At 38.3% G+C, this 14,519-nt stretch overlaps 1 protein-coding gene across 1 annotated transcript; it reads right to left on the bottom strand.

The window, feature by feature from the left end:
* Positions 1-250: 250 nt before the first annotated feature.
* Positions 251-13,506, bottom strand: LOC149030320 (DHHC-type zinc finger family protein). The gene is made up of 7 exons (XM_089142593.1): positions 13,032-13,506; positions 7,013-7,265; positions 4,077-4,168; positions 1,680-1,806; positions 1,496-1,581; positions 854-919; positions 251-747 (listed from the first exon to the last, which is right to left on the bottom strand). The coding sequence occupies exons 1-7, from the start codon at positions 13,320-13,322 to the stop codon at positions 631-633; spliced, it is 1,032 nt and encodes a 343-aa protein (XP_088998719.1). The 5' UTR covers positions 13,323-13,506; the 3' UTR covers positions 251-630.
* Between the last annotated feature and the right edge of the window lie 1,013 nt (positions 13,507-14,519).

Raw genomic sequence — 14,519 nt, forward strand, 5'->3', positions numbered from 1 at the left:
ACTAAATTCATCAATATGTGTCATAATTCTGCAACACAATAATTTTTTTTCTCACCATGGTGAGCGACTCTTTATGTACTACTGCAATACACTTCTTTTTTGAAATTGCTTCATTTCAACATCATAAATGCACCCAACGGTTCAGCAAAAAAATGAACCGTCAGTTCAAGATCTCAGCCGAGATTTCAATCTCAACTGTTGAAAATACAAACGATCAAGAAATCTCGACATCTCAGCTATATGATTCAACGCATTTGAACTTAAGCACGATCATTCAGAACATTTATTGCGCCCCTTTTTTCTTCCCTTTTATTTTGTTTAGCGCCAGAGCTTAAGTGCCTTTAGAATAGCTATAGGAAAATGTGGACTATCAACAATACCCAACGGCCCAAACTATGGAATTTTGCTTCGACATAAAATTTCTACCCAAAACAAAAAGAGAAACACATACACGGCTTCTATATACATTCTTCACAAAGGAAACGTTTAAAGTACTCTCCCTGGCAAAAGAAGGAAAACAGATAAAGTAGACCTTGACAACTTAAAATAGGCCATAACATTGCCCAGTTCATGGTTAGAAATCAGCACAGGGCCTACAGGCACATAGTTTACATTTTAACTCATCCCACATCAAACCTCCATATCTGAACGCATTGGAAAATAGAGACCCTGAAGTGTAGGTACAGTGTCTAAATCCTCTTTTAAGAACAATGGGAAGAACCATAACACCTTTTTTGTGCCAAAAACCTTTGGTAATAATTAAAGAACAAAGTTAACCACAGAAAATAAATATATATTAAAAATAATAATAATAAAAATTTTAAAAAGACAGATCTTGTCCAGAGAAACCCACCTGCTCAAAATTCTTCCTCCATCCCAGGTCATACTTCCACCTGACCATCCTTTTCTTTTCATGAACCTATATATGAAAAAATGTATCAACCTAAGTTTATCCATCTGTAACTAAACACAGCTCAGTTTCATGTCTTCGTGATAGCACTTAAAAGAATTCTGGGACCATCAATTAATAGAGTAGAGCAACATGAAATCCAAACAAGACGTCAGCAAAACCAACAGCTAGTCTAGGCAGGATGAGACATATAATAGGTATGGAATTCAGGTAAAGCAACTGCCATGCATGTAGATGCTAATCACTAAGAAGTTGGAAAAGATGAAACGCAAAGCACGATAGGTCAGCTGCTCAAGATTTTAGGAGCCTCCAAACATTGAGCTAACCTAATTGCAATTGCTTAAAAACGTTGTCAGCAAAATCCACAGTTGTCCCTGCAATATTAGCAGTCTAGTTTTTCAGAAACCATTTTTTTCTTAATCTACCCTAATTATAATGTGCTTCTCAAATTTAGAGACAAGATAAATTTGGAGAAATCCAGGAAAAGTGGGGGCAGGGACAAGGGTAGAAATTTCAATTTGAAGAATCATAATCAGAGATTATAATTAACTACAGGAACTGATGGGAGGTAACATATGCACGTACCTCTATTGTAGTGGTGTTACTGAAGAGAAGAGATGCATGCATAACCAAGAAACAAAGAAGGCTTAGTGCAAAAGCCAAATTAATTACTGCATCAAGAAAACAAAGCAAAGTGATACACACTGCAAACATAGGCCTGCAGAATTGCCAAAACAGACTTAATCCATGTGAACAAGAGAAACGTTACCAAAAGCTAAAAAGAGAATAGCAAGATTGCCCGGCGAAGTGGAACGATTCTTGGCTTCTTCAAAGAATTTAATGAACTGTGGCAGCAATACAAGAGTATCCAATGTTGTCTCCAGAAATGTATATAGCTAAGCAACAAAAAATTGAATCAACCCAGTTGTGATTAAAGTGTTATATCTGAGAAAATTTGAAGAAACTAGATAAGCATAACCGGGGCAATATTCTTAAATTACAACAATACAAGATAACTTAACCCATGTTTTAATCTTCTGCAAAAGAATACTATATTCCTTCCCAATGGTGAAGGTTAAGTAAAAGAAGCAACCGATCATGTCGAAATAAATGAGCCATGTCTGGAAAAAATTTCTGGTATGATACCATCACACAGAAGGTGATTGATACAGTGGCATTGGCATGGTGACTGGCACAACCTGCTCCAGGGGCCCAAGCTGAGATGGAACTGATATAACCCAACTTTTTGGACCAAAAGGGCTTAGTAGACATTTATTTTCTATGTCGTAATAGATAGCACTTGGAGACCTACCCACCAACTAAACATCGTAAAGCCCAATTTTGGACCGATATGATATCATCACACCTGGTTAAAAATGACCTGAGAATTTTAGGACTGATTCTTTCCCTTGAGACCTACCCACCTACTCAATAGTAACATGTTATGTGCAGGCATTAACAAAATTATTTGGGTAGTATAGTTTTTGGTGTCACTGTTTAGTAGGGTTTAAAATTATATGTGAGATGTCATTTTAGTAGGAAATTATTCAGTCAGTATCTTAGGGAAAGTTAAATGAAGTGGTGGATTGCATGGGAAGTTCAAACTACTTGTTAGTTGTAAATGACTACAAGTAGCTTAGCCCCAAAATAAACCACAAAACAGAGAATTATTCACAATGAGGAATTTTATATTTTGGGTCTAAACCAAACCAATAACCAAAAGTATGATCAACCTTGCTTAAAACGAAGCTTGTATGGTGGTGAAACACTGTCGCAAGCCTCACTCAGTTCCAACAGCTGGATTGAGAATTGGCCTTGGACACCACCAAGATACTAAAAAAAATTATATACATAGTTTCAGGGATAGAGACTTTGGTACTGGAGCAAAGCAGTCAGTCAATTGGCTCCAAACCTGGGTGGAAAGGAGGCCCAAGTGAGGAGATGCTATGCTACCAATTCGAGATTACTGTGGTGGTCAGATCCTTGATTATGGAGGTGGACTGAAACCAAAAATAAAAGATCCAAGGAGATCCCAAGGGATCTTGGGGATATTCTCTAACACTCCTCAAGCTAGAGCCTATATGTTGAGCATGCCCAAGTTGTTACAATCCCCACAGACTAGGTAAAAATATCTGCTAGCTGTTCAACAGTTCTGACAAGACTAGAAGCAATCAATCCATGATGAATCTTTTCTATGAGAAAGTGACAATCCACCTCAATATGCTTCGTCCACTTATGAAACATAGGATCAAAAGCAATAAGAATTGTAGCCTAGCTATCACACCATATTGCACAAGAGTTGAAGCCTTGAAGCCCAGTTCATAAAGAAGTTGTTGTAACCTCACCTCACAAGTCAAGAGTGTCATAGCCCTATACTCCAGTTAGGCACCGGGGTGAGCAACAACAGCCCACTTTTTGCTTTCCTAGAGACCAAATTGCCTCCTATAAAGGTACAATATCTAAAGGCTGACCTCCTGTCCACTGGGGACCCAGCCTAGTCAACATCAACGAACAGTTCCACCCTGCTATGCCCATGGTTCTGATAATAATTCCTTTCATTCATTCTCTCTTGAGATATTGAAGAATACAAACAACTACCTCCTAGTGAGATGTTCTTGGAGAGAAAAGAAGCTGGGCTCACCACACAACTAGGAAAGCAATGTCTGGCCAAGTCACCATTATAAAATTCAGCTTACCTGCCAATTTTGTATCTTTAGGGATCCTCAAATGGTTCCTTCCTCAAGAACAAGCTTCACATTCTAACCCATAAGGAAATCCAGAGGCTTTGATCCAAGCATTCCTCTTGATGAGTAAATTCAGAACATATTTTCATTAAGAAAGGAATACTCCCTTAATCTAACACTTCCACCCATCCTTTGCCTGAAACTTCTGTTAAAGATGTGCCACTATTAGGACATATTCACTGAGGTCTTTGTTTTCTTTCTCCTTAATTTTTAAGTTCTTTACATATAATGCAACATGTAATTTTGGTAATCCAACTGAATATCTATGGTCATCCATTAGTCTAACATGCATGAGATTATCAGAATTTGTTAAAAGGTTGTTTTGGATCTAACTACAACCAAAGTCCATGTCCAACAACCATTACTCTCTTTTAGTTCAAATTCATCAAGTATCAACCATCAGGAGAGAGTCTAAAACCTACCAGAAAAAGAAGAAAGAACTTGTAGTTGCGTGCTCCAACACAATTAACAACCCATATGCAATGATGATCCATCTTCAGGATGCATCGTTGACCTGAAAGAAAACAAGATAAGCATATTATTTATCCTGAAAGGCCCATAGTATTATCCTGAACGAGTTAGGTAACTTTTAAGCAGGCGAAGAATGAAATAACAAGTATTGGAGAAAAGGTTCTATAAGCCATTGGTGTAGGGTACAGTAGCACATCTGTGTCTAAGTCACTCCTTCCCATAAAATGACCTCACAGGCCCTCCAATGTATTATGCTGTTTTGTCACATCCCATTAATGGGCTCTTGTATACTGCTTGCTTAAACAAATTGCTCACTGAATATTATTTCCACAATCATAAACATAAAAAAGTACTTTCTTCTGTTAGGATTGCATATACTATCAATTTTTCACTGCACAAATCTACAGCTAATATACAAATGTCTGATGGAGTTTCACTTTCAATTCTCTACAACTACAATTCGAGTAGCCAGGTCCCGATCCAATATGTAGACTCACACTAAAGCCAGAAATAAACAAAAGATGAAAGAGAAAAAGGAGGTTTAAGTGGATAACCCTTTATTTTATTTGGAGCTGTGACCTCTTCTCAATGGTCTTTGGGAGGGTCAAACATATGCAGTCTTACATTTAATATCCTACGGCTAGGTACCTATGTTAGATGTGATGGAGACAGGAAACTAAGCGCCGAAACAAACTCTTCAGAAGCTGATGCTGGGCATCAAGCCCAAAGTTCCAAGCCCAGCCCATAAATCTCTGCCTAGGCTGGCCAGGGCATTTCTGGCCCTGGATTTCTGCTGATGTGCATCTCCAGTGGCCTCTAAGAAACCACTATTGTATCTCCTAGTTTTTAGTAGTTGTGTTGTTATATTCCAATGCATGTTTATATGACTTTTTTATATCTCCTGCAACTATTAACTAATCTTTTAATGGCCAAAGAGTCCAGTGCTGAGTTTTAATTTTGCTTTGTCCTTTTCACTTTAACTTCTTGGGAGTAGTTTTCTATGTCTTGGGAGCAAACTTAACCAAAGACATTCAAGATGAGGTTCCTTGGTTGTATGCTTTTTGCTGACGACATTGTGTTGATAGATAAGACATAGGTAGGGATTAATACCAAGTTAGAAACTTAGAATCATGGAAAGCAACTTTGGAATTAAAAGGTTTTAAACTAAGTAAAATGAAAACGGAATATTTAGTTTGTAACTTTAGTCTTAATTGAGTGGATGATGAGGTGGTGAGACTTGATGAGAAGGAGATTCCTCAAAGCGATTGTTTTAGATATTTTGGCTCAATTATAAATAAAAAAGGTGGTATAGAGGATGATGTTTTCAAATAATGTTTCCTAAATAATTAAAATAGGGTGGATGAAGTGGAGAGGTGTGTCCAGCGTCTTATGCGATCGACGTATTACTTTAAAGCTCAAAGGAAAATTCTATAGAACTATGGTACGACCAGTTATGATGCATGGTGTAGAGTGTTGGGCTATTAAGAAACATCATATAAATAAACACAATGTAGCTGAAATGAGGATACTAAGATGGATGAGTGGCAAAACTAGGAAGGATAAGATAAGGAATGATCATATTCAAGCTGATCTAGGAGTAGCTCCAATAGGTGATAAGCTTCGAGAAATTCATTTAAGGTGGCATGGTCACATTCAATGGAGGCCTGTAAATGCCCCTATATGGAGAAATGACTTAATCCAGATCGAAGGAATTATAAGAGCTAGGGGCAGACCTAAGATGACCTTACGAGAAGTGGGATATGCAAGCTTAGGCCTTATCTAGTATGGCCTTAAACAAAGCTGATTGGAAAGCAAGAATCCATGTAACAAACCCCCCATTTAGTTGGGACAAGGCTTCTTCTTCTTGTTGTTGTTTTTGTTGTTGTTGTTGTTGTTGTTGTGGTTGTTTGGGGGCAGACTTCCATGTCAAGGATTTGTCACCTGTGCATGGGGAATTTCAAAGGGGTACTGAAATTCTAAGACCCTATTTTAGTGGTACTTGATGTACTCAAAGCTTTTAAAGCTCTTTTTTCCCCATATAAACACAGAATCATTGGAGCTACTTTGGCAATTAAGGATCAGAAACAAACTTTTTTTAAAAATTTACCATCTGAAACCCTTTTGGTGGACCAAAGTGGACTCCTATGGTGGGTTGTAGTGGACCTCTGGCAGCCATAGCTATCATTTATGTTTATCCTCTTTCTCCTGATTTCAGCTTCATCTATCACCATTCTCACCATCAACAGCCATCCTTCATCAGCCTTTCAAAGCTTGATGACCCTCACCATTACCATCTCAGATTGGATCATGTTGTCCTCCAAAATTGATCTTGGCTGTCTGCATCCATTTCTGACCCTCCCCAGCCAGAGAGGAAGGAGTCTCATGTACTACATACGCCTTTTTAATTGTGGAAAAGCTTACAACTGTGTGAAGGAAACAATTTCTATTTATTACTTAATTCTTCATCAAATTTTTCTACACGTGCAAAATAATATTGGAAATTAGTTTCCAACTTTCTCTGCTGTGTTTCAGTATGATAATATTTGCTTTTATTCCTAAGTGATTTTCTTTTGCTTTAAAGAAAATTTCAAGACAGTTTCCCTGAGACAGGCAAAACCTTAGGAGCAACTATTTTGCAATATCAAGTTTTAAAGATGCTACAACCAGACAAGCTTTCCATCTCCATGATGATCAAAGAATAGACATCGCAAAGATTTTTCAAAACCTAATACCAGACAATTTTCTGTAGTCATTCCAATTAGAACTTGCCAAAGATTGAGGTAGTTCTCTTTCAATCGGCCATTTCTAGCCACAAATAGAAACTGTCAGGAGACCAAAAATAAGATATAACCAGCACAATGTATCAAACAAAAAAAAACCATCTTACAAACAGAACAATGATGACAGCGTGGAGGTTTGTTATTTTGGCAGCGACTACAGTATCCTACAATTTGTCTTCCCTCCACCCGTTCTGAAGAAGACCATGCAACATCTCTGGTTTCAGGGGCACCAGATTCGGGTAATGGCACAGAACCCACCATATCCAGATTCTCTTCGTCTGGTTCAGGTCTCCAATTTTCTGGAACAGAACCAGGATCTCGTAAAACTACCATTAGATAGCTCCAAGTTAATAAGACAAGCTGCCAAAAAGAAGGAAAAATGAAAAGAGGAACAAAAGCATTTAACATTGTATATTTCCCAAGAAGAATAGGCCAGATTATAAATGATAAATTTGGGATAATAAATTCAAATGTAAGAAGAGCTTGTTAAAACTGTTCTCAGCAATAGGGGTATTTCAGTCACAGAAATTCTTTAGGCTTGTTTGCAATTTATTGTTGTAATATAATATGACTGTTGCAACTTAGTAATGGCAGTAGAGTAGTCCTTTCAGACTTATTTTATGGGAAACACACAAAAAAAAAAAAAAAAACCAGCCTACGACTAGTTGCAGGGTCCCTTCTCCAAAGCCTAGCATTTGTCACTCCTCTCATTTCTTCAGTTTTTTGTTCCTATTTTTGTATCACGAATTCTGGTTCCTAACAAAAAGGAAAAACTGAAGCATAATTGGAGACCTGAACCAGACGAAGAGAATCTGGGTAATGGCACAAAACCCACCATATCATATTCTGGATAACTTTTACAGATGGTATGGATTGACTTGAGGCTAGAAAGTATTATTGCAGAAGCTACTGAACGCACAGCACGAGCTCAGTGGATGAACCAATAACAAAAAAATCAGACATGAGGCACTGGCTTAATTATTACTTGCTAAAATGCATAAACCATGAACAGAAGGTTCTTGCCTACAAACTACAAGCAACACATGCATCTTAAGTTTGCATAGTTGAAACAAAAGAACCTCACATTTGAAGAATTTGTTGCTAGATTCTATTATTATGCTACTCGATTTAATTTTGATTGAGATGAAGAAGTATTGAGAGAACAGTTCAACAATGGTTTGCATCCTCATCTTAGTGCTGCACTCACTTCTAGTCGACTGCCTACAAGGTAAGATGTTGTACAGGTTGCATATAAGGTAGAAGAGAGTCTGAATCAAACAGATCTTCCAGACAATTCTCCTAGGGGTCACAGTTACTATCAGCAACAGTTTCTCCCCAAGAGAAGTCCTTCAGCAAACTATAGGCATCTGGCTCTTTGATGGCACCCTCATGGCCTAATAAGCCATATTTTCCGCCTTAGCATGGTTTTGACTCTGCCATTCAGTTCTTTTATATGCAAGTAAATGGACATAAGAGTGCTCAGAGCCGATTGGTAACTGAAATGACCAGGACCACCATCAGGGACAGCCAATATGGTGGCTGAAGTTGAGCTCGAGCCTTGTGATGTTGACGACGAAAGTAATGATGAACAACAATATTATTTTGTCATTCACCCTCTCTTGGCTACATGAAAATTACTACTCAAGAAGACAAAGATTTTTGGTGTTGTAATAGTATTGTTCAAACCAGAGTGTGATGTCATGACAACCTACAGCAATTTGGTGATCGACTGAGGCAGCTATATATGTTGTCAGTGAAGATGTTCAAAAGTTGGATTGAAGACGGAACTTCATCCAAGTCCCTACAAGGTTTTATGGGCGAACAACAAAAACCTCAAGGTTAACCAAAGGTGTTTGTTTGCAAGTTATATTGGTGGACTGATTGATCACGTGCAATACCACATTCTTCTGGGACGTCCATGGTGGTATGACAAGAAAACCAATCATTTTGATTACAAGAATACATACTCCTTTCAACATTTCTCCCACCAAATGATCTTTGATCTGTCAAACTCAAGAAAACAATTTGTACATTTCTCCTATGGCAGGTTGACTCAAACAGCGTTCTTGAACCCATCTGAATTTGTCGGAGTTGAGTTCTTTTCAGCAGAGGAGAATAGGCGCAGTATCTTGAAACAGCCTAATGGTTTTTGGTCCTAGTCAATTTATTTATGTAATTATCATTTTAGTATTTTATTTGTTATAAACTACCTACATAAGAGAGAATTAAGAGTTAGAACTGAGTCACAAATTATTATTTCAACTTGTTATTTTAGTTTCATTGTCTTATTAGGAATCATGTTTCCATATACATTTGCTTACAACCTAGCGATTGATAAAGTGAATGCATAGGAGTTTGGGTATTCTCTTTAAGAGTGTGTACTTGTCCGGTTCCTTTCCCTCCCCTGCAATTTCCCCTTTCTCTCTACAAGCCCACTGGTGCCAATTCCAGTTTGGAACCAGGAATCGTCCCATAACAACTATCCCACTAAAACCTAGACCAACAGAAGCAGGATGGTTCTAGAAGCTGGCTCCGGGACCAGTTATAAGATGGCATGAAATGATTCTGGGACAGGTTTCCAACGGATCCAAAATGAAAGCATAATAAGAAACCAACTAGAACCAGAACCGCAAAGAACCGTTAAACATGCCTTACATATGACCATTTTAGGCCAAGAAACAGGCCGACAAATTAAGTATGTTGGAGTTGAAACTATGAATCTGACACCAATAGGATGAAGTCACAGGGAAGGAGGGGAGGACAGAGAGAGGATAAGTGATGGAAAACATGGACCTATAGTATTGTTAACAAATTTTTAATAATTTAGCATTAGTTAATTAATGCTTCTGTGATATTCACAAAGATTTTTATTATTACTATGAGAAAACAATTCATTTAAATGGTAAAACATGTGAAAGTCCTCAATCCTAATAGTGGACCAGGTTCTAGGATTAGACGAGCTGAGTCCTCTTATGTCATTTCCTACATCTATTTTGCTGAGCTGGTTTAAAAATATTCAAAATATTTTTGTTATCCCTAACAAGTGTGCAACTCCAGATGCAAATATGATCAACCCTCTAAAAGCTCAGGTAAAATTTGTGCTCATGCCCCAAAATTTTTTAAATAATTTAAGCAGCCTTTGTTATTCAAGGTGTAGGGTGCAATGAAGAACTTGAACAGATGGCAAAGAATGTCACCACCCCCCACCCCTTAAAAAAAAACAGTGCATAATCAAATACATGACACTGAATTAGATACAGATGATGTCAACAGCTGTTAGTATTAATTAATCTAATAGTTGAATTATGAGATTTTTTTTGATGAACGATTATGAAAATTTATCAGAATTTATCATCTACTTTATTCAATTCTTCCAGAAAATGTAACAGTATAATGGAGACATTCCTTCAAAACCTCCCTTGACACAAAAATGCCAAATGAAAGTACAAATTGATTAAGCTGAGCTAAAATTAATGGAAGATAGGAAATAAGGATTCAATTCTTCCAGAAAATGTAACAGTATAATGGAGACATTCCTTCAAAACCTCCCTTGACACAAAAATGCCAAATGAAAGTATAAATTGATTAAACTGAGCTAAAATTAATGGAAGATAGGAAATAAGGAATAATTGATAGTTTCCAAACATAGAAACCCCACAGGTAAATTTAATTATTTAAAACTTAAGTACAATAGCAATCTGCAGTAAAACAAAAACAGATCAAAGCGCAAAGTGTCATTTAATTTTGGCTTTTAATATAATAACTACTAGGGGAACCTCAAATAAACCTTTCTCCTAACCTAAGAGTTTTCTCCATGAGTCAAGATCCATAATTCCTTCTTTTCCATCCCTCCCTCCTTGATTCCCTCCAAGCCCTTTTGCCTTTGGAAATCCAAGTTGCCGTCCACTCCCATATGTCCAATGGTGCCCTTCGACCAGATGGCTTCAGTATGGCTTCCTACTTAGCCACTTGGAACTTCAACCAAGAAGACCTTATTCAAGCCACCTTCTTTCTCAACCCTTCCCAGCTTTCCTCCATCAACCACTTTTCTTTGCCTCATCCCCTGGAGGCTGGGGGCCACTTCTCTCTCAGATTTCAGGCCTATCTCTCATTGTAATCTCCTTTATGAATTCATGGCCAAAATCCTTGCCAAACATCAAGTAGGTCATGCCTTCCCTTGTTAGCCAGATCCAACTGCTCGCATCTTTAGATGAAGTAATATTCTTCTTTGTGCTGACATTATTGTCCGAGGGTTTGACTAATCTTTGCACTCCCATGCAACCCTTCTAAAGGTTGATCTCCACAAAGCCTTTAAGTCTCTCTGTTGAGACTTCGTTAGTGACATCCTCTCCCATATGAGATTTTCCCCTCCCTTCATTTATTGGACTGAATATGCACCTCTACCCTGCACTTCTCTATTAAAACAAATAGATCACAGGCTAGCTTTTTTCCATCCCGTGTTGGTACTTGGTATTCACTAAGGTTGTCCCCTCTCCCCTTTCCTCTTCTCCCTTGCCTTAGAGGTCCTCTCTAGAATCATTCAATCTAATATCGATCAACTTCTCATCTCCCCCAACCATAAATGCAAAGCCCTCAACCTAACCACCTCGCTTTTGTAGATGATCTCATGATCTTAACTAAAGCCTCCTTGTCCTCCCTATCTCTCTTTGAATCCCACTCGGCCTCTTGCATTAACCTGGAGAAATCTACCCTCGTTTTGGCGGGTGTCTCAAAATCCGTCCAAGCCTCCATCCACCAACTTATTGGCTTTACCCTTAGATCACTCATTGCTATATACATTAGACGTCCTCTCATTCCCACAAGGCTTACCATACACCATTGCACCCCTATGCTTGACCACATCCAAAAACAAACTCCAACATCGGAAGCACAAGCTTCTTCCTTTACTTGGGACCGTTGTTCTCATCAAAATCGTCCTCCAATCCTCCTATTTCTATTAGTGTGACATCTTCTCCATCCCCAAAGCCACTACCAAAGCTATGGAGGATTAATTGTGTGATTTCCTTTGGACGGGCTATGAGACTACCCACTTCCTCCACCCCCATCAACTAGAAGGCGGTCTAGTGCCCTAAAGCAGAAAGGGGGATTGGAAACCTAAAAAATCTAGGATTATAGTTCTACCAATTTGTTGAGTCTCATCTAGAAAATCTCTTCCAAGCATGGTTCCTTTTTGGTTAATTGGTCTACTCTCACCTCCTAAAATTTGACTCCATTTGGACTGCCACTCTCCCATCAAAGGCTCAATCCTTGGTCTAGAGGAAGCTCCTCCTACTGAGATCTCTTACCCTCTCTGCTACCTTCACTCTATTATCAAATTGCTCCACTGTCTTCCTCTGACTTGATCCTCGGCATCCCATGTGCATCCTCTCTAATATCTTTCAACCTCTCATTGTCTGAGTCTCGCATCTCCAAATCCACTACCTTCCCTGCCTTCAAATCTAATGGCTCTTGGTCTCCCCCATCTCAATCCCATCTGAGTCTCACACAAGTTTGGACCTCTCCCCCCCCCCCCTCTCTTTTATGCCCTCTCACACGATAGAAGCATCTAGCTCCCAACCCCCTCAAACACCTTCTTCCACTTCCTCAGCCTGGAACCTCACTCGTAGCCCTAGCCAAACAGTCCATTGGCCTCCCTTGGTTTGGTTCAAAGGTCACATTCCTCACCTTTTGAACATCGCTCAACCCTTGCCTTCCTGTGCAGTTATTTCTTATCCTCCCAAGCAGTCATTTCTTATCCACAGCCACATCTCCTCTAACTCCAATTGTAGCCTACTAGCTGAAGAGTGGTCTCTTCCCCCAACCCCTCTTTTTTATATATTCTTTCTTCTAATTAGGGTGTCAGTAATGATACTTCATTCATCCGGGAAAAGAAAAGAAAAAAAATCCACCATTCAAATATGTTTAACGTCATATATGTAAAACCAAAAGCCATCCATATCTGTTCCCATCTCACCACTTATGTCCAAGGTTAACGTTGTCCCACGCGGTGTTCTCTCATAAAATAAGAAAGATGGGAAGCAAAACGCAACATTTTGGGATTAAAATAAATAAATGAAAGTATCCCGTTTAAAATTTAACACCAGGAGGTGAGAGCGTAAGACGTACCAGGATATGAAACACGGTAACAATGGAAAAGTAGAGAGCCGAATGGAGGCCAGCTTGAAACAGATAAGGGCCGCAAGCAAGGATAACAACGGCATAATAGGAGAGAGCAATTAGCGCTACAACAAGAATAATGATGAGATAACCAAGACCTCTAAGACCGGAGCAGAACTTGAAAACATTCAAATCCATTTCAGGATTACTACTTCGATTCACTCCACTATAAGGGACGGTTACGACAGGTCTTCTGCCTCGTGGCGGGAACAACCGTTTCAAGATGTCCGGAGCCAGCATCAGCAGATCAGCTCTCACAGACGAAGCTCTTTTCCTAGTCTCTTTAGGGTTTTGAATTTGACAAACAACAACGAAAAAACGATGATTCAACAAGAAACGGGTCCCTATTCTTTACTCGATTACTTGGATCACATACCTATCAGAGAGGCAGAGAGACAGGTAACAATAAACAAATCAAACTTTGGGAGCTTTGAAGTAACACTGTAACAGTAAACTATTAACTAACCCCGGTTGTCAACGTCAAACACGGAAGACGGAAATAAGTTGTTTGGGAAATTACATGATTACCTACTTTCAGATTTTTTTTGACAAAAGTATCCTACTGATATTTTAACCCCAAAATTAACTATACTCACATATCAGCAGCCATCATCTGCAACTTCTATGCTTTTTTTTTTTTTTTTTTTAAGGATTTTAGGGGTAAAATATACATTTTTTTTTTTTTTAAGTGTTTGGGAAGGATTAAAAAAACACGGAAATAAAATCTATAAAATATCATAAGGCAATTTTCATGAATAAAAATCCTCTCGTGTACATCTCTCCAATGAGCATAGCATGAGAGAATGATTGATACTTAAATTAGCCCAATTTGATGACTAAGATTAAAATCTTTGTCTAACCCTAGAGTTCCATGCCTTTACTCGCCAAACCCAATTAGGATAATTCTCATTTTGAATTCCCTTTCTGCACTTTATCAGTGATTTTGAACAACTATGAGCATAGTAAGACAGATTCAAAAACTGGCTAGTAGACCTAAGAACCATCAAGTTTTCATTTGGTGCCAATGAACTTGATTTGTAACTACCAATATTGACTCAAAGTGAACCAAGTATATGAACATGCCTCTTTCATTATCATTTTTGAGCAAGAGATATTTGCATTTTGGAAAATGAAAGTATAGGGCATTTACAATTTTATAGTTCACATCGATTTTCACCATTCTCTCTGTTATTCCGAACTATTTCTAAATTTACTTTTCCATCAATAGAGTTTGGGGTTTACTGATGCCTTTATATGCAAAACTATATTTGGATAATCCTCCTCTCTTTGGGTTTTTTTATTGAACGGTATAATCCTATGAGGGAATTGTAGGAAAATGAATTACAGATGATGTGGATAGGTGTTATTTGGTCATTTGGATGCATGCGAATGAGAATATTAGTGCCATTGAATGTGCGAACCCAAGACCTCCCCGTG

The sequence above is a fragment of the Hakea prostrata genome, chromosome 1 (genome assembly GCF_041222555.1).
Source record: "Hakea prostrata isolate BN-2017 chromosome 1, UWA_Hpros_2, whole genome shotgun sequence".
Classification (NCBI taxonomy): Eukaryota; Viridiplantae; Streptophyta; class Magnoliopsida; order Proteales; family Proteaceae; genus Hakea; species Hakea prostrata.

Bases quoted from the DNA above. Each gene is read 5' to 3' on its own strand.
- LOC149030320 (XM_089142593.1), bottom strand. From the start codon at position 13,322: ATGCTGGCTCCGGACATCTTGAAACGGTTGTTCCCGCCACGAGGCAGA. The intron at 1,807-4,076 runs GTAGGTTTTAGA...TTTGTTGCTTAG, and splicing joins AGTTCTTTCTTCTTTTTCTG to CTATATACATTTCTGGAGAC. The intron at 1,582-1,679 runs GTAACGTTTCTC...TTCTTGATGCAG, and splicing joins TATTCTCTTTTTAGCTTTTG to TAATTAATTTGGCTTTTGCA.